This window comes from Odocoileus virginianus, chromosome 29 (genome assembly GCF_023699985.2).
Source record: "Odocoileus virginianus isolate 20LAN1187 ecotype Illinois chromosome 29, Ovbor_1.2, whole genome shotgun sequence".
NCBI classification, from domain to species: Eukaryota; Metazoa; Chordata; class Mammalia; order Artiodactyla; family Cervidae; genus Odocoileus; species Odocoileus virginianus.
In genome coordinates, this window is record NC_069702.1 from 14,866,660 (window position 1) to 14,887,085 (window position 20,426).

General features: G+C 39.2%; 1 protein-coding gene and 1 non-coding gene across 11 annotated transcripts in view; both read right to left on the reverse strand.

Moving 5' to 3' along the window:
• Positions 1-6,563: 6,563 nt before the first annotated feature.
• Positions 6,564-20,426, reverse strand: part of PTPN13 (protein tyrosine phosphatase non-receptor type 13) — a 218,767-nt gene continuing 204,904 nt past the window's right edge. For all 10 annotated transcript variants that reach the window (XM_070458176.1, XM_070458174.1, XM_070458177.1 and 7 more), the window contains 7 exons: positions 19,140-19,243; positions 15,818-15,966; positions 15,091-15,181; positions 12,526-12,863; positions 10,104-10,319; positions 9,089-9,151; positions 6,564-7,236 (listed from right to left, as the gene is read on the reverse strand). In XM_070458176.1, coding sequence (XP_070314277.1) covers positions 7,141-7,236; positions 9,089-9,151; positions 10,104-10,319; positions 12,526-12,863; positions 15,091-15,181; positions 15,818-15,966; positions 19,140-19,243 — 1,057 coding nt within the window. In that variant the 3' untranslated portion in view covers positions 6,564-7,140. The remainder of the gene's footprint in view (positions 7,237-9,088; positions 9,152-10,103; positions 10,320-12,525; positions 12,864-15,090; positions 15,182-15,817; positions 15,967-19,139; positions 19,244-20,426) is intronic.
• LOC139032081 (U6 spliceosomal RNA) lies at positions 13,808-13,914 on the reverse strand. The gene has a single exon (XR_011484630.1). It is a non-coding gene; the product is annotated as a U6 spliceosomal RNA (small nuclear RNA).

Consider the following 20,426-nt stretch of genomic DNA (forward strand, 5'->3'; position numbering starts at 1 on the left):
TTAAATTCCCATGTTCTATTCTCAAAGTATTAATTGCATGATCAGTGTTTACCCCCATCAGGACAGGTCTGGTGACAAGTACACCAAAAGCCATCCTTTAAGACAGAAACAACACAAATCAAGGTAAGGGTTTGAAAGTAGTCACACTGGACGATTGCCATCTTCAGAGATGGTATGTAAATGTGTTATTGAGAGGAAACAGAAATAGTCAAGTTGAGACTTCCCTGGTGGTCCAGCGGCCAAGATTGTGCTCCCAATGCAGGAGGCTGGGGGTTTGATCCCTGGTCAGGGAACTACATTCCACATGCTGCAGCTAAGAGCTTGCACGTGGCAACTGAAAGATCCTGCGTGCTACAGCTAAGACCCAACACAGCCAAATAAATAAATAAGAAAAAAAAAAAAAAAAGGTTGTCCAAGAGGTCAGGCATTATCTTTAAAAAGAATGTAAACAAAAGCTCTAACTGAATAAATTGTATTCTAACTGATCTAAATAATCACCTGTTCATAAAAGCAGGGCCTCTATGAAGCTCAGAAGTGGGGAGTGCAGAGCAATGTTAAGCAGAATGAGTCAGCTTTGCATCTGGAAAAGACCCCGGTGGGCAGCTGGGACAGCAGAGTGTAGCGGAAAGAACACGGGCTTTACCGGGACTATTTGTTGTGATACACTTGAAGAGCTAGATGGGCTGTTGTCAGGCAGTCCTAGAATTGAATCCCAGCCGTTATTTGGACAATCTTGAGCAAGGTTCAGTCTCCTTTCTTAAAAAGGATGTTATCCTACCCACCAGTGGGTTGGAATCACCCCTGGCACCCCCTGGGTTCTGCAGCGGGCTGCCCTGAGACCCTGACCAGTCCACCAGTGGGTTGGCACTGGCTGACCTCCTTTGGCTGTGCAGTCAACTACACTGGGACCCAGTGGTGCCCACCAGTGGGCCTGAAGCCACTGCACTAGGCAGGGCCTGGCAGGAACAGGGCCAGGACTAGCCGTGCCCAACAATGTGCCCACTGTAGTCAGCCCTGCCATTAAAAAGGGCCCATGCAGCCAACATAAGGTGAATGCCTAGAGCATATAGCTCTGGTGACCAGAGGGTGTGTACTGCTGAGGCCCATGATGTGTCTCCTACATAAGGCACTTTTCTAAGATTGGGAAACATAACCTACCTACCTAATGCAAATGAGAGAATTAAGTCAATGAAAAGACAGAGGAATAAGTTCCAAATGAGGAACAAGACCAAAATCTCAGAAAATCTAAGTGGAGATAAGCAATTTACCCAACAGAGTTTAAGGTAATGATCATAAAGATGCAAAACAAATTCAAGAGAAAAATGGATGGGGACTTCCCTGGTGGTCCAGTGGCTAAGATGTCATACTCTGCTCCCAATGCAGGGGGCCTGGGTTCAATCCCTGGTCAGAGAACTGGATCCCACATGCTGTCACTAAAGGTTTCACATGCCTCAATGAATATCAAAGACCCACATACTGAGACTAAGACCTGGCACAGCCAAATAAATAAATATTAAAAAAAAAAAAAGAAAAATGGATGAACACAGTGAGAAGTTTAACAGAGAGCTAGAAAATATAAAGAACCAGAGCTGAAAACTACAATAAAAGAAATAAACATATACACTAGAAGGAATCAACAGTAGATTAGATGATATGGAGGAATGGATCAGTGAACTAGAAGACAGCAGAGGAAATCACTCAAGCTGAAAAAAACAAAAATCAGCGTAAGAGAGCTCCAGGAAACATCAGGCATACTAACATTTACAGTATAGGTGTCACAGAAGGAGAGCGAGAAGGGGCAGCGAACATACTTGAAGACATAATAGCTGAGTATTTCCCTAACCTGGGAAAAGAAACCGACATTCAGGTCCAGGAATCACAGAGTCCCAAACAAGATAAACCTACTAAAGAGAATCACATTAAGACACACTGTAGTTAAAATGGCAAAAATTCAAAATAAAGCGAGAATTTAAAAGAGGCAAGGGAAAAGCAACTGGTTATGTACAAGGAAGTTCCCATAAGATTATCAGCTGACTTTTTAGTGGGCTGCAGGCCAGACGGGAGTAGCATGATATATTCAGAGTGATAGAAAAAAATGTACACCAATACCCTGCCCAACAAGGCTATCATTCAGGTTTGAAGGAGAGAGAGAATTTTACAGAGAAGCAAAAGCTAAGAGAGTTCAGCACAACTAAATTAACTGTATAAGAAATGTTAAAGAGATGTCTCTAAGTGGAAAAGAAAAGGCCAACAGTAGAAGTATGAAAATTGTGAAAGAAGTCTCATTGGTAAAGGCAAATATACATAAAGGTAGTAGATCTAAGTTTGAAAAACTTAAAAAGATCAAGTTTAGTTATAAAGCTAGTAGGAAAGGTAAAAGACAAAAGTAGTAAAATCATCTATATCTGAAATAATCGGTTAAGGATAGACAAAACAAAAAGATGTAAAGTATGTCAAACACATGAAATGTGGGGAGAGGAAACAAAAATGCAGGGTTGTTACAAATGCACTTGAACTTAAGAAATCAATTTAAATATCCACATACAAGAGAGAAAGGAGTTCAAACATAACACTAAAGATAATCATCAAATCATAAGGGAGGAGAGCAAAAGATGAAGGAACAGGACTTCCCTGGTGGGAACACCTCAGTGCTTAAGACTCCACACTTTCACTGCAGGGGGACATGGTTCAATGCCTGACTGGGGAACTAGGATTCCACATTTGCACAGCACAGTAAAAACAAACAAACAAACAAACAAAAAATAGAGCTTCAAAACAACCAGGAAACAACGAAAAAAATGCCAATAAGTATATACCTATTACTAATTACCACGAAGTGACTAAATGGATAAAAAAAAAAAGACACACGTATATGCTGCCTACACGAGACTCACTTCAGATCTAAAGACACACACAGACTGAAAGTGAGGGGTGGAAAACAACAGAAAGCTGGGGCACCAGTATTTACATCAAACAGGATAGACTTTAAAACAAAGATTGTAACAAGAGAAGGACATTACATAATGATTACATAAGATATCAATCCAACATAAAGATAAAACAATTGTAAATATATACGCACCCAACATAGTGGCAGAAAGTGAAGAGGAACGAAGAGCCTCTTGAGGGTGAAAGAGGAGAGTGAAAAAGCTGGCTTAAAACTCAACATTCTAAAACTAAGATCATGGCATCCGGTCCCATCACTTCATGGCAAAGAGAAGGGGAAAAAGTGGAAACAGTAACATCTTATTTTCTTGGGCTCCAAAATTACTGCAGACAGTGACTGCAGCCATGAAATTAAAAGACGCTTGCTCCTTGGAAGAAAAGCTATGACAAACCTAGACAGCATATTAAAAAGAAGAGACATTGCTGACAAAGGTCCGTCTAGTCAAAGTTATGGTTTTCCCAGTAGTCATGTATGGATGTGAGAGTTGGACCATAAAGAAGGGTGAGTGCCAGAGAACTGATGCTTTCAAATTGTGGTGCTGGAGAAGACTCTAGAGTCCCTTGGACTGCAAGGAAATCAAACCAGACAATCCTAAAGTATATAAACCCTGAATATTCACTTGAAGGACTGATGCTGAAGCTGAAGCTTCAATACTTTGGCCTCCTGATGTGAACAGCTGACTCTGGGAAAGACCCTGATGCTGGGGAAGACTGAAGGCAGGAGAAGAAAGGGAGGCAGAGGATGAGATGGTTAGATAGTATCACCAACTCAATGGACATGAACCTGAGCAAACTCCGGGAGATAGTGAAGGACAGGGAATCTGGATAGGCATGCTGCACTTCATGGGGTCACAAAGAGTCAGACACGACTTAGTGACTGAACAACAACAACAAATAAGACCTGAAATCATAAAGCTTCTAGAAGAAATCATAGGTGGTATGTTTTTTGACACTGGTCTTAGCAATAATGTTTTGGATATGTCTCCTCAGGAAAGGGAAACAAAACCAAAAATACACAAATGGGACTACATCTGACATTATCACACTTTACAATCAATCCTGGCAACTGCCTACTTCTGAACTTGTTTTCTTAAAGAAAGAAATCTCTAAATTGTGTTAAGCCTGTTGATTTAGTTTTTGGTTGGTTGCAGTCAAGTGCAACTCCAAATTGATATATTAAGATTTAAATTGACTTTAAAATATTATGCAGGTCAATGCATAATGTTACATTTATCTTGACCATAACAAAGTATCTTGAATTATGTAAGATGGGAATACATTCTTTCACTATCAAGATAGTGACTGAAGGGAAGCTTTTGTAAGTTGTTAATTTCTTGGATGTATCGCATTGTATTTAGATAACTAGACATTTTAAAACCAAGAATCTAACAGGCAACCTGGAACCACAGATGTGAACACTTGTCCTTTTCTCAATAACCGTTTCTCTCCATTTTATCATAATACAGAAATATTTCTACTAATACATATAGCAAACTTGCAGATGAAAATGATACATTCAATCTTACAGTGCTCAGTGCACATACTAAGATATATTTTTAGAACATGCAACTTTAGTTCAGTTTTATAGATTCCATCACTACTTATGCTTCTCCTTCTTTTGTGTAGAGTTGTCCTGTCACTGGGATCAGCTGCTCAGCCAACTCATTTCCCAGCTTCTTTGTGCTCAGGGATGCTGTTTGACCAGTTTTTGCTGATAGAATGAGTGGCAGAAATGTGCTTTGCTTCCAGGCTGCCCAGCTCAAAAGATCCCCCATAGGCGTCCCTCCATAGCCTTTCCCCCTTTTCTGGCTGGGGGTATGGAGATGATTCTCACGATGACCTTGGAAACTCTGTGTGGATTACAGAAACTCCCATCAGCCTGGGCTCCTACCAACTGGAGGGAGGAGAGGTAGTCTGCCGAGCTCTTCGCCTACCCAGAACTCTTAGATAAACTTCGGTTGTGTCTGAGCCATTCTGTTCGGGTGTATGTGTTCTGGTACTCAGCTATCTAACGTGTCTTAGGAGCCGAGTTGTATTTATTCATTTGTTTACTGAGTGCTTCCACGTGCCGCCCCGGCTCTGTGGCCTCAGCGTGCTTTCTAAAGCGAAACTCACATTTTCTTCCCCCAGTTTGCATTTCCTAGCTACGTTCTTTCCAGAAAAAGCATCCTTCTCCAGCTTTCCCCCGCCCATCTCTGTGGACTTCGGATGGGAGCTAATCACCTCCAGCTGTACTGGCTCCCGGATGCCGCTGGCCTCATTTCCTGTGCTTATGACCGGAAAACAAGGTCTCATGATTCCAGCCCACGCAGGAGTTTCCAAATAGCTTTTAAAGCAATAGAAACACCCCCCCGCTCCCCCGCTTCAAATCTTTTACTACGACCCAATCTGTAGAAACTGTTCTGATGGAAGTGGGAATGATGGTGATGAAGTATGCTTCTCTTGCTAGATTCAGAGCTACTTCCAAAAAGTGAAAGTGAGCTGAAAGTGTTCACTTTCAGGACTCTTTGTGACCCCACGGACTGCAGCCCACCAGGCTCCACTGTCCATGGGATTCTCCAGGGACGAACACTGGAATGGGTTGCATTCCCTTCTCCAGGGGATCTTCCTGACCCAAGGCTAGAACCTGGATCTCCTGCATTGCAGGCAGATTCTTTACCTTCTGAGTCACCAGGATAGTCCTGCCACTTGTGAGGTAGGACTCAAGCCTGCTGCCTGGTGAGGACTCAGCCATATCCCTGTGGACTTTTGTGCATCTCCTGATCTTGTCTTCTGCCTTTAAATAGCCTCAGCTCTTCAGGATTAGTTCCCAGTAGATCTTGGGGAAGATCAGACATTCCAGTTAATTAGCTCAGAATCGGTCAATCCTATGAGGAGGAACCAAACAGTTTCCGGGGTCTTGGGATGGCATCACTCATGGCAGAGTGGAGGAGTGCTGTCAGAACTAGGAGTTAGTGAAACACGTTCGGTACCGAGAATCGGAAGTGGGTCCTTCAAAGCCAGTCTCTTTCCTTTGTGCTGCACGCGAAGTCGCTTCAGGCATGTCTGACTCTCTGCGACCCTGTGGACTGTAGCCTGCCAGGCTTCTCTGTCCATGGGATTCTTCAGGCAAGAATACTGGAGTGGGTTGCTATGCCGTCCCTTCAGGGGGATCTTCCCCACTTGGGTCAAACCCGAGTCTTCCGTCTCCTGCACTGGCAGACAGGTTCTTTTCCACTAGCGCCTCCTGGGTAGCTGCTTCCTTCAGGCAGAATCAATATCAACCTCCCAAGAAGCGTGATACTGTTTTCTTTCATTACCCCTTGTCAGCGAGATATTCTGAGTTTTGCAACAACTAGGACTTGAAAATTCTGATTCAGGTATCAGTTAGGCTTATGGGGAGGAGGCAGGAAGGGAGACTGAATTTCTTAGCCACTGTTAGTCAATACCTGACCCTCAAATCAGAGTCTGCGGAAGATCTCCAAGGGTTCCAACAATACTCCCAGTCTCTGTGGTTGGAATGACTGGGACCAAATGGGGAGATGGGAAGTTGGGAGTCCAGAAGTTCCTGCCTTCACAGGGTCCTAGATGTTGTTAAAACACAGCACACTGAAAATGTTAAACTTGTCCACACACACTTTTGGCTTGTTCATGTTTTAAGGTGTATTTTTATTTACAAAGTGAGCTGACGTATAACATGATGCAGTTACAAACATATTTGGTATCTCTATATTCATGGAAAAGTATATAAATATATTACAGGAAGTTCTAGATAGTAAACATTAGAAATTGATACAGTAAACATTTGCTACCTTTTTTTGTCTATGCCAATATTACTGTCATTTAAAGCTTAAATACTGGCTTCAAGTATCCCCTATAAAATAGCTCTAGTTTTTAAAAAAATACTGGAAAATAATTTTTCTATAAACAAGATTGGTGCATGAAAAATAGACTCGATATGTCTATAATCAAATGCTGCCTTAATCATCCCTAAGATCTGCATTATTTAGTTAGTGTTAAAAAAAACTCTGATACTTATCACAGGTTGAAGCAGCTGTAAAAATACAGCATGTCACCATTATTTACTGTTATTAAGAACACCCCTCTAAGGTAGAGGAGAATAGGCATAATGAGGTTTCATGGACTTGCTGACCTGTGACCTTTAAGTAGAGAGCAAAGAAATGGACAGATATCCAGAAGGCTGTTCTTCTCATGTCATTTCAGAGGCTGGGGCTGCTCTTTTTGCTCTTCTTCAGCTTGAAGACGTGTCAGGACATAAAGGATGACTTGATAGCAGAAAATATATTGATCCTAGAGCCAAAAAAAAAAAAAAAAAAGAGAGCAGACTTTAGCTAAATAGTGTGAATATATGATACATAGCTTCACCACTGTTGGAAGCGATGTTTGTGTAATTTTGAAAATATGGAAAAGCTGTGTTATAAGGTTGAAAGTAAAAGCAGGATACAGAATTGTGCGGTGTCATGAAAATGCCAAGGAACAGAAACCCAATTGACAAAATGTGGAAGGAAGAAGCCTGGGGGTGGGCTGGGTGAGTGCTAACTGACGCTGTCTCTGATGGGTGGGCCACCTCTATTTTTGTGCTTTGGTGACACTTGCGGTCCTCTGGTTTCTAGCCCTGCACCCTCCTTCCCGAACTGCGTCTTGTTTCAGCACAGCAGCCGGAGTGGTCCTTTAAGATGGGAGTTAACTCACATCATTCCATACTGACAATCCGGTGATGCCTCCATCTCACTCAGACGGAAGCCCCAAGCTCTGGCCCCATCACCTCCTCTCACACCTCCCCTCCTGCTCCCTCTGCCTCAGCCACACGGGTTGTGACTACTCTTGAACACAGAAGACACGCTCCTATCGTGGACCTCCTGGAAGGTGATTCTGTCTGCCTGCAAGGTTTTTTCTCCCAGACATCCGCATGACCGCCTGCTTCACGTCCTTCACATCTTTGCTCAAGGGGTTACATCCTCAGTGGTACCACTCTATGTAAAATATCACCCAGCCTGCCATGCCTCATGCTCCACTCCACCCTTTCTCCTTCTAAAGCACTTATCACTTTCAAAGATCTTATATCATAACTTATATCTTAACTGAGTACAGTTAATGGATTTATTATCTGCCTTGTTCATCACCATCCACTAGAAGATCTTTTATTCTGGCAGAAGATCTTTGTTATTCATCTTATTCACTGACATGCTCCAAGCACCTAGAAGAGTGCCTGGCATACAGTAGGCACTTAATAAATATCTGCTGAACAATTGAACTTCCTGGATCTAAAGATGAATTTTTTTAGTACGTTTTCTTTACCTAAAAAAATTGGCTATGAATCAGCTTAATATTTAGAAGACCTAATTTGAATTTAAAAGGTATATAAAAGGAAAGGTGGCAAGTTTTAATTTTAAAAATAGTAAACTTTTGTATTCTTTGGGAGGTAGAGAAATATAAATTATTAGATATATGAACACAGCTTCCATACCAGACAAAAAAAAGAGGAAAAAGAGAGAGAGGAAGAGAAGACCAGATGTATAGTGTGAATATATGCTGATATATATAGCTTCACCACTGCTGGAAGTGATGTTTGAGCAATTTTGAAAATATGGAAAAATGGTTATAGGGTTGAATGTAAGACATGGGATACAGAATTGTGCAATGTATTCCCCTCCCAATATAAACAAAAAGGATAGTGGAACTACAAAGAGTGGACAGACACTCTACATCATGTAGTCCCCGGGAAGGACCCATGTCTGCAGGTCAGTGGGTGATATAACCTATCTTTTGACTTTAGGTAAGAGAAATGAAAATGACCAAAGCACAGGATAAATGAACTCTTTTCCAAGCTAAGAACTCCAGACCCCCTTTCTGCCTTCAAGTCAATGTTGCTGAATCTATTCCCTCAGGAAAATTCTGTAGCAAAAATATTACCTTCTCTCTCTTTTTTAGGTTGGAATTGGGGAGGAACTGCCACTAATTACATGCTATTTTGTCCCACCTCAAATTTTTGCCCCCCAATGTGCCATCCTATTCTCTGTAATCTATTCATTGTTGGTATTGCATTTTCTTGTTTTTTAAGCTAAAAGGCAACATTGAAAAAAGACAGCCCTAGAAATACTTCCGCAAAAATCTTCATCAGAAGTTATGAGATGACACTCACCTCTGTCTGAACCATTCCGTGTCTCTGTAGTCTCATGCAGCGCACTAAGTCAGAGATGTCGAACTGCCAAAGGAAACAGTGTCTGTATGTTATATAAAAATGATAATTGACTTTGAACCCCAAAGATTCACCAAGGAGTGGCTTATATAGATTTCTTCACCCCAATCTCCTTTCCCTTCTATTAGTCTTGAGAAACTCTGCCAGACAAAATAAGTTGGTGAACTGACTTTGCCATCACTTGATAATTTTATTTATGATCTTTCTAAGAATTAGGAAGTTTATTCTATTAGAAAATTCCCAATAGGAATTCTCTTTCCTTTGGAACGTTAATTTCTAGTGTCTCCATTAACTATTTTTCCTATATTTTGCTGCTCAGAATAAAATACCTGATCTTTTTATATTCCCAAGGGAGAAACAGACTATTTTGTTTTGTCCTACTTAAATTATCATGAGAGTGTGAAGAGCAAGATAGTACGGTTCTTGGCAAATTCTTTAAGAGATAATGATTAGTTACATATTACGTAGAGTAAGATATCATAACATTTTAAGCACGACTTATACTAATTTCGGTTTTAAGTAAGATTATACTTATTAACTTTGCTTATTTAGTAGTAAATTGAAAAATCAGGAGTAATTGCTTATAAATAGACACTTCAGTATCAATTTGTATAATAAAGTGTGTGTTTCTCACCTATAGGTAACAATAACAGCAACAAAATAAAACTTTTTCATTTCAAAGATACACTTTCTTTGGTGCTTCAGTATTTCTGTCTCTATCTTACACAATTCTAAAGACTATACAGAGTAAAAATGCAATACCACATAAGGGGCTTTAAATACATGGTTAAAAAATCCCAGTAAAACAAATGTAAGTTTGGAATATTATTTTCTTCTTGATTATGCCCTATGCAGTTTTGAAAGTTTACTAAAATACAATTCTATGTAGTAAGAAAACTGTCATTCATACAAACTAATGAATAAAAAATTCTGAGATCACAACACAGCCTGTACTCACTTCAAGATCTTGACTGATTAATCCTAGAACCACATCTATGCATATCAGGGTTCCTGAACGTCCAATGCCCGCGCTGCAGTGTGTGATGATTGGGCCCGATCTGTGAACATGTCTCATGTAGGAGATAAACGTCAACAAGTCGTCTGGCTGGGAAGGTGTATCATGGTCTGGCCAGGCAGTAAAATTCAGATGAGATATATGTCGTACCTCTCCTGTCTGAAATTGTACAACAGAATAAGTAGATAAAGGTGTACCATGTCATTCACATATAATTAATTCTTATTATTTTGTCCTTTTAAATTTTGCCCGGTCTGTTGGATTAGATCCAGATAAAAATGGAAGAGACAAAGAGACTCCATCAGACAACACATGGAGGACCTTTATAAAGGAGATTACTAGATTGCGGTATGGCAGAAACCCACACAACATTGTAAAGCAATTATCCTCCAATGAAAAATAAAAAAGGTTACTAGATCCATACTTTAAATATTGGTAAAAACTACTTTTTGGAAACCCTAAAAGCAAATTATGTTTTGTTATGAATAACAACCTTTTTTTTTAAAAAAAATGACCCCTTCTCAAACTCACTCAGGTAAAAGCCACAGTCACTGCAGGGGCTTAAAGCCCTGCAGATGTGGCCCGGCTTCCTCTCACACCTAGCCTCTCCTCCTGGCCACTTTGCTCCAGCACAGGGCCCTCTCGGTTCTTTCAAAACACTAGGCACCGTCTCGTCTCAGGGCCTTTGCACTTGCTCTTTCTGACTGAAATGCTTCATTCCCCACAATGTCCCCGTGATGGTGTTTTTCTCATAGCATCAGTATCAGTATCATAACACCAGTATCTTATTAGAAATTACTTTCCATGAGGTCGGCAATTTCCTTTGGTTGTATGATTAACTTCTGAATCCCCAGATTCTATAAAAAAGTCTAAGCTCTATAAACGTGTTGATTAAATAAGTCGTTTAAGAAATATCGAACAATTGTGCTAGCATACTGGAGTGGAAGCCTGGTGTGCTGCAGTCCATGGAGTTGCAAAGAGTCAGACATGACTGAGAGACTGAACTGAACTGGAGTGGATAGCGAGTGATTCCCTTCTCCAGGGGATCTTCCCGACCCAGGGATCAAACCTGGGTCTCCCACACGGCAGGCAGGTTCTTTACCATCTGAGGCACCAGGCATTACCCCAAGTAATGCATTCAGTCAGTTCAGTTGCTCAGTCGTGTCCGACTCCTTGCGACCCCATGAACCGCAGCACGCCAGGCCTCCCTGTCCATCACAAACTCCCGGAGTTTACTCAAACTCATGCCCATCGAGTCTGTGATGCCATCCAGCCATCTCATCCTCTGTCGTCCCCTTCTCCTCCTGCCCCCAATCCCTCCAAGCATCAGGGTCTTTTCCAATGAGTCAACTCTTTGCATGAGGTGGCCAAAGTATTGGAGTTTCAGCTTCAACATCAGTCCTTCTAATGAAATAGGCTGGTGTAAATGAATACAGAGGTATAATCTTTGTAAAATCACAAATTAGAAATCATGAAGGAAATTCTCAGGCTCTGTTTACATGCCACCAACATGAGTCAATAAGCTTTGTTTCTATGAAAATAAAATTATTCTTTAACAAAGTTAAAACTCCAATAGGAAACAAATTACTCAAACCAAGTTAGCATTACTGGGTGGAGGAAGGAAAAAATGTGAGGGTGTGTGGAGGTGAAGAAACAGTAGAAGCTTAACTTCAGGTATAACCACTTATCTAATTCAAGATAATTTGTTCAGTGCTTAGGTGGAGCAATCAGAATTACCTGATTAACAGACATGTATGCTACAATTGTCCCTATATTAAAATATGTTGTCTTTGTAGGGGATTATTTCCCATGTGGAGATTTAAAAAAAAAAGTTTTCTTGAGCATACTTAGAGGTTTGACCTTTAAAAAAAGAAAAGAGTTTCCAGCACATAGTTTCTGAGCTGTTCTGCACTATCACACCAAGCAAAGGATGATGGTTGATTCTGTAAAAGTCCTGCATTTCCATTTTCATTTTAATACAGTATATACTGGAGGAAGGGCTTCCCTGGTGGTTCAGTGGTAAAGAATCCACCTGCCAATGCAGGACATGCGAGTTTGATCCTTGGGTTAGGAAGATCCCCTGGTGAAGGAAATGGCAACCGTCTGCGGTATTCCTTCCTGGGAAATCCCATGGACAGAGGAGTCTGGCAGGCTACAGTCCAAGGGCTTGCAAAAGAGTTGGAGATGATTTAGTCACTAAACAACATACTGGAGGAAACTTGCAGAATTCATGATGAGGGTCACAGTAAAGTTTCTATTAGATTAAAAATAGGGGGAATTAGTTCCACTGAAATGGGACTCAAATCATTAGCTTTTATTCAGAGAAAGACACTGATGTAATCATGGAAAGACTGAGCGCACGCACCTGAATGTCTTCCAGGGTCATTGCCCTCACCACAAAGCCCTTCAGCTGCTGCGCTCGCACCAGAGCCAGTCGAAGTCTGTCGCTGACCATGGTCGATTTGCCTAGGACGTTAGGCCAATAGCGCTGGCATTTGATTTTTTCCCCTTCTACTTCTTGGGTCATCATGGCTATCACTGTGGAGTTTTGTTCCCAAATCATCTGCCAGAAATCTCCAACGGTTGTGGGGAGAGGTCCTTGGCAGGCGATGTAGACAAACTCTTCTCTCCCCACTGGTATCTTGATGAAGCTGGCGTTGATATATCCACCTTCATCTCCCAGAGGCACTCTGGTAGCATCATCTGTGAATTTCCCATCACAATACACAGTTATCTATATCATGCATTTTTAAACAAGATCCTCACAGACTAGGTTAGTCAAAGATTGAGACTTTCCTCATAACCACAGATGAAATCACAAACATATTTTACTAAAGGCATGTTTTCGAGGTGTAGTACAATGAAATAATTTTGTACATTTCCCTCATGTTGCAAGTATATTTAAGATGTAACTCAGAGAGTTCCCCCCAAGTTGGGAAACTACTAAAGTACTTATTACAAATATGATTGGCACAATTAATGCTTGCTTATCTAATTTTATTCCTTTAAATAAGCAGCCAAAATAATAAACTAATGCAATAAATAAAAAAGGTAGGTTGCTTCATTCTCCAGGCATTGTAATTTCATATAGTCAAAACATAAATTTTCAAAGCAGGTTCCCCAGTGAAAAGTTTATATAAGCCATTTTTTTTTTAAAATTAATTTTTTATTGAAGGATAATTGCTTTGCAGAATTTTGCTGTTTTCTGTCAAACCTCATCATGAAGCAGCCATAGGTATACATATATCCCCTCCGTTTTGAACTCCCTCCCATCTCCCTCCCCATCCCACCGCCTAGGTTGATACAGAGCCCCTGTTTGAGTTTCCTGAGCCATACAGCAAACTCCTGTTTGGCCATCTATTTTACATATGGTAATGTAAGTTTCCATGTTACTTTTTGCATACATCTCACCCTCTCCTGCCCTCTCCCCATGTCCATAAGTCTATTCTCTATGTCTGTTTCTCTATTGTTGCCCTGTAAATAACTTCTTCAGTACCATTTTTCTAGCTTCCGTTTGTATGTGTTAGAAAACAGTATTTATCTTTCTCTTTCTGACTCACCTCACTCTGTATAATAGGTTCAATTTCATCCACCTCATTAGAACAGACTCAAATGCGTTCCTTGTTATGGCTGAGTAATAGTCCATTAAAAACATGGAACGCTTCATGAATTTGCATGTCATCCTTGCGCAGGGGCCATGCCAATCTTCTCTGTATTCTTCCAATTTTAGTATATGTGCTGCCGAAGTGAGCACTATATAAGCCATCTTATCTAAGAGAATTAATTTGTATGGACTTATACATTGGAAGTAATTTCTAGTTTAAATATTCACAAATTTAACTGGTTATTTTTGTGATTGCCAAATTATGATGTTTAGTAATAGATTTCAAAATCCTCTATCAATTGCCTTTCTATTACTTGACTTCTGTTTCTTGTTCCACAGAAGCAAATCCACTCAGTAATCCTTGATTTATCCCATTATGCTTTGAGATACTAGTCTGGCCATTTTTTCATATTCCTAAAATAATCATCATGTACTTTATGTCAAACCATGCTCTATTCCATTTTTATTTTATTTATTCCATTTAAAAATTTTGTCTAAGATTCAATTCTTTTTAAAAAAATTTTCTTGAAATGCATTTGATTTATAAGAAATTAAACTCTTAAAGGAGGTTTTTCTAAATGAATTTTGTATCTTCTACCCTGACTGAAAAAATTCAATTGTGTTATCTTTATTGCATGTTTGTCATGATTGGTTCTGTTATTTATCTTTGAAGTTATAACTTCCTGGCAAAGATAAGGTCATTGAAGTTATAACTTCCTGGCAAAGATAAGGTCAATGTGTCATGTGATATAATTCAATATGCCAATATATGTAAATATGACTCATGATTATTATAAGAAGTTGCTAGATGTTAGTATTTTAGTTATATGCACATATTCATATATATTTTTAAAAAGTCACATGTTGATTGGTGAAATGGGATGGGTAAAAAAGGATCACTAGTTTTTCCATGTGGTATCTGAAAGAATTCAAAGGACAATGCAACGTGGTAGTCCCACACTGGCCACATGCACAAACATAGACATTTCTCTGTGATTGAAATGTGGAATATATAGATCTGACTATGACACATGAACTAATAAATTGCTTATCCAGAAGTCATTTAATATTTTTAGAAAGACCTTAAAAATTCATGAATGTCTGAAGATACATTTAAGATTCCCCTAATCAATTTTCAGAATACATAGAAACTTTGAAAAGAGTTCACACTATATATATAAATTTATTTGTCACTGATGTAAATCTCTGGATGTATGTCTCTGTGTGTGTGCACACTTACGTGAGTGATAAACTAGCACGTTAAGTTTTAAACTGGTTAAAATTATATTAAACATACATTTGATTTGAAACCAAATTGGAACTTACAGGGCAGTATATTTTTATATCGGTTCTTCCTTCTGTTTTCCTTCGTCTGTCCAATTAGACATTGATCCAAAGGTTTTAATTCTTGAAGATTCTGTTAAGTAAAAATAGAAATAAAATTAAATTTGAGATAAATAGTAATTCATTGTAATGACTGCAAATGCTTTAAATGTACAGGCAGCAAAACTAACTATTGATTAGGGCAAACTTTGTTTAGAAATAGTTATGTCCTGTTAATACAAATCAGCCTAAAATCCCAATACTAAATCAATAAACTGTTGCAAATGACACATCACATCTATAGTGTATTAACTATGAAGTTTAGTGGATGGTTGGAATTGATACTTGGCTTTTTAAAAAAACTCTTCATCTTAATATAAGGATATTCTTCAAGTAGATTTATCAAGCTCCAAAATGTCTAAAGAGATTCCTTTAAATTATTCTATTAGGATTCTAATCAGAAAAATTAATTTACTGCTAGAAATGAATGGCAACCCACTCCAGTATTCTTGCCTGGAAAATCCCATGGACAGAGGAGCTTGGCAGGGTTACAGTTCATGCGGTCGCAAAGATTCAGACATGACTGAGTGACTGAGGATGCTAGAAATGACTAGATGGTGTTTTATAGTTGGACGTTGTAAAGAAGCAGACATTTCCAAATTTTTCAAAATTTCTCTTAACCTTGCATAAAACGTCATCTGAGAAAGAACCACTGTCAGAAGCTCGTTACCTCCAGCTCCTTAGATGGGATTCCTTGATCAAGTAAACCCCGCAACATTCGAATGACTGACTTCAGCTTGGCACCAGTGTATTTCCCAGAGGGAAGCACTTTGACGATGGGGAGTGTGGTGAGTTCCTCGTTTGTCAGAAAGGGATGCTCTAAAAAGACACCAGTTAATTAAAAAAAATTCCCCCAGAACTAACTTAGCCAATAAGAGAACTAATTTGAGCTTATCCTCACCTTATCTGGTTTTTACAAAAGTTGAGAGTATTGGAATTAATAAGGCAATAGAATTAATAGGTAGGCAGATATCTACAATCAACAAAGGGAAATCCTGGCCATAGCAAGATCCTTGTACCCAACTTTCAAGGGAACTTCTTGCTGAATGTTTGGAGTTCTTCAGGGCTCTTGACTCTCAATTACTTAAACGTTTCTAAAGGAGTTTAAACTGTTTCTGTTTCTCTGGATTCAAATGGCACTGTTTACTTGATAAAAATGTATTTAGTCCTGTTTTTACTTTGCATTTAAATCCATGGCTAATTCATTTCAATGTATGACAAAAACCACTGCAATGTTGTAAAGTAATTAGCCTCCAACTAATAAAAATAAATGGAAAAAAAATAAATAAATTGCCTTCCAAGCACATGGAGGAAAAATGAAGAAGGGATGCTCCAGAAATTCCTTACAAGGGAACACTGCCCTGGAAACACTGATTTTTCCTCTCTCTACCCATCCCTGGTACTCGGTGCCACTATCTCTGGCATTTGATAGTGTTCTCCATGCAAATGAAATCCTTAGGGTCTTTAGAAGTTTATCAAACAAGTGATATCAGCGTCTAAGGAAGTGGTGTGTGTCTAATTTAGTATCTGCACTGTCTATGGAAACTGCTGATAACAGAAGACAACTGTTATCCGGGAAAAAATGTAGGAGAGACTTCTTGCTATAGTCTGCACAAGTGTAGCTTTAATTACATCAATCAGTTGATAGGAGGATTTTGATGATGCAGCTACTATGCAAGCAACAGTAATTCCAGGCACTGCTGGGGGATACTTGAGAAGCTTAACGTCTGTCTAGGGTGAAGGCTAGTTGTGAATACAAAATTCAATCATACGAAATAACTGCGAACTTTTACACGACTGAGTGTGAATGCAACAGGAGCTCAGAGGCTGGAGGGATGAACCTGTGCTACAGGATTTTAGCGTTTCCTTTGATACCAACAATCTGCCTAAATCAAAAAAGTATTAATTCAACTTCTTTGGCTTCTTTCAACAATGACTTCAAGTTACAAAACCATGCTGTTATAACATTTCCTTACACGAGAAAAGAGAAGTTTAACACTAGATGAAACTTTATTGCTCTGTTAGCTCAGATTAAAAGAAAGAGGCAGTAAGAGTGGGGACAGACCAATTGATTTTTGCTCTTAAACATTTTCCTGTCTTTCAGCTGTTCTTCCTACTTGCTATAAATAAAAGGTGCTCCTTGACTTCTTATTCCAAGATGGCAAAATTTTGATTTTGTATTTCTATGTGTCTATACAAAAAGTCAGTTTTCATTCCAATCCCAAAGAAAGGCAATCCGAAAGAATGCTCAAACTACCTCACAATTGCACTCATCTCACACGCTAGTAAAGTAATGCTCAAAATTCTCCAAGCTAGGCTTCAGCAATACGTGAACTGTGAACTTCCAGACGTTCAAGCTGGTTTTAGAAAAGGCAGAGGAACCAGAGAGATCAAATTGCCAACATCCACTGGATCACTGAAAAAGCAAGAGAGTTCCAGAAAAACATCTATGTCTGCTTTATTGACTATGCCAAAGCCTTTGACTGTGTGGATCACAATAAACTGTGGAAAATTCTGAAAGAGATGGGAATACCAGACCACCTGACCTGCCTCTTGAGAAACCTGTATGCAAGTCAGGAAGCAAGAGTTAGAACTGGACATGGAACAACAGACTAGCTCCAAATAGGAAAAGGAGTACATCAAGGCTGTATATTGTCACTCTGCTTATTTAACTTATATGCAGAGTACACCATGAGAAATGCTGGGCTGGAAGAAGCACAAGCTGGAATCAAGATTGCCAGGAGAAATATCAATAACCTCAGATATGCAGATGACACAACCCTTATGGCAGAAAGTGAAGAGGAACTAAAAAGCTTCTTGATGAAAATGCAAGAGGAGAGTGAAAAAGTTGGCTTAAAGCTCAACATTCAGAAAACTAAGATCATGGCATCTGGTCCCATCACTTCATGGGAAATAGATGGGGAAACAGTGGAAGCAGTGTCAGACTTTATTTTTTTGTGCTCCAAAATCACTGCAGATGGTGATTGCAGCCATGAAATTAAAAGATGCTTACTCCTTGGAAGGAAAGTTATGACCAACCTAGATAGCATGTTAAAAAGCAGAGACATTACTTTGCCAACAAAGGTCTGTCTGGTCAAGGCTGTGGTTTTTCCAGTGTTCATGTATGGATGTGAGAGTTGGACAGTAAAGAAAGCTTAGAGCCGAAAAATTGATGCTTTTGAACTGTGGTGTTGGAGAAGACTCTTTTTTTTTTTTTTCCCATTTATTTTTTATTAGTTGGAGGCTAATTACTTTACAATATTATAGTGGTTTTTGCCATACATTGACATGAATCAGCCATGGATTTACATGTATTCCCCATCCCAATCCTCCCTACCACCTCTCTCCCCACCCCATCCCTCTGGGTCTTCTCAGTGCACCAGCCCTGAGCACTTGTCTCGTGCATCCAACCTGGACTGGTGATCCCTTTGACTGCAAGGAGATCCAACTAGTCCATCCTAAAGGAGATCAGTCCTGGGTGTTCATTGGAAGGACTGATGCTGAAGCTGAAACTCCAATACTTTGGCCACCTCATGAGAAGAGTTGACTCATTGGAAAAGACCCTGATGCTGGGAGGGACTGAGGGCAGGAGGAGAAGGGGACGACAGAGGATGAGATGGCTGGATGGCATCACTGACTCGAAGGACATGAGTTTGAGTAAACTCCGGGAGTTTGTGATGGACAGGGAGGCCTGGCATGCTGCGGTTCATGGGGTCGCAAAGAGTTGGACACGACTGAGTGACTGAACTGAACTGAAACATCTATTTACATGTATTATTTCAAGCCACTGACAATTTTATTCTAATAACTGTGCAAAAAATCTGGTCATATAAATGAACGTTGATGTTTGTGTATGTGACTTAACTTTATGTATAGAATCTAATAATGTAGACCTATGGTGAAATATCTATATATTCTGAAAACTGTAATTCTCAAACACTTATTTTTTCTATCTATTGTTTTTGATTAAAAGTTGCTAATAAATTTCTTGCCTTTATTGGAATCTTCATGTTCTGTTGTTTCTATTGGCAATTCATCACTTCCCCATGTTATTTCATCATCCTCAGTCTTCTTTTCTTCTGACTTTTGAATTAAGCTATGACAACAAAAGAAATTTATAATATATTCTTCAGTTCTCGCACCAAAATAAATTTAAATACTATGTCCTTGAACCACACATTTCCACCACAATTATTACTGTATTTAATAATTTTAATAATTAAAAATTATCCCTGCGTTGGGAAGATCCCCTGGAGAAGGAAATGGCAACCCACTCCAGGACTCTTGCCTAGAAAACCCCATGGATGGAGGAGCCTGGTGGGCTACAGTCCATGGAGTCACAAGGAGTTGGACACGACTGAGCGACTTTACTTTTCACTATTACTTAGTTTACATTAAGAAAGAAATAATATCAGTGACTATGATTTTATAACCCTTCATGATTTCAGAGATTTTAAAATTTCAAAAGTGTTTCCAAGAATTGGGAACATGTTTAAAAAATCTATATGTTAACAATGTTTTCAGTTGCCACTTGAAGAAATTATATACTAATTTACTGTCCTTCCCCCTTCCCTGCCAAACAGGGAAAAGCCTGTGTCTTCTAAATACTGGTAGTTGGTCCAGATATTTGCTAATCTTTTAAGTATAAAACCATGCACTTCTACATTAATAGGGTCAAGAGTCGGGTACCACTGAAGTGACTTAGCAAAGCACTAACTTTACTTAGCGAAAAATTCACTGTCAATTTGCAAATAACTCCCTTCGACTGCTTGGTTATCATTTAACAGGAAATAAAATTCACATACAACCACTCTGCTGGCCAACAATACATACATATACATCCTGATACATCATTTAGTGTTACAAAAAAAAAATCTTACATTAGAAACTGTTTTCAACAGGAAAAACATTTGCGGGGGTTACTTATTTTATTTTCTTACCTGCTCTGGTTTTATTAAGGAATGAAATTTGTGAGGTATAGAAAAATAGAGAAGTAGAAAAATAAGCTGCCTATAAATATAACAGGAGAAGACACTATTATCACTGTATCTTCCTGTAGATCCTTCTTGAATTCTTTCAGATGGTGAAGAGAATATATTGTTTTTTTTTTTTGAGCAATGCTATAATAAACACATTGTCACATATCACTACAACCAGCTTGTAACATTTTAAAAACATTAAAAATTTTCAACTGTAGTTTCATAATTTATTCAACAAGTCTCATTTTATAGAAGATAAATTAACTTAAAAATCAACATCTAAATGGAAATCTTCAGAGT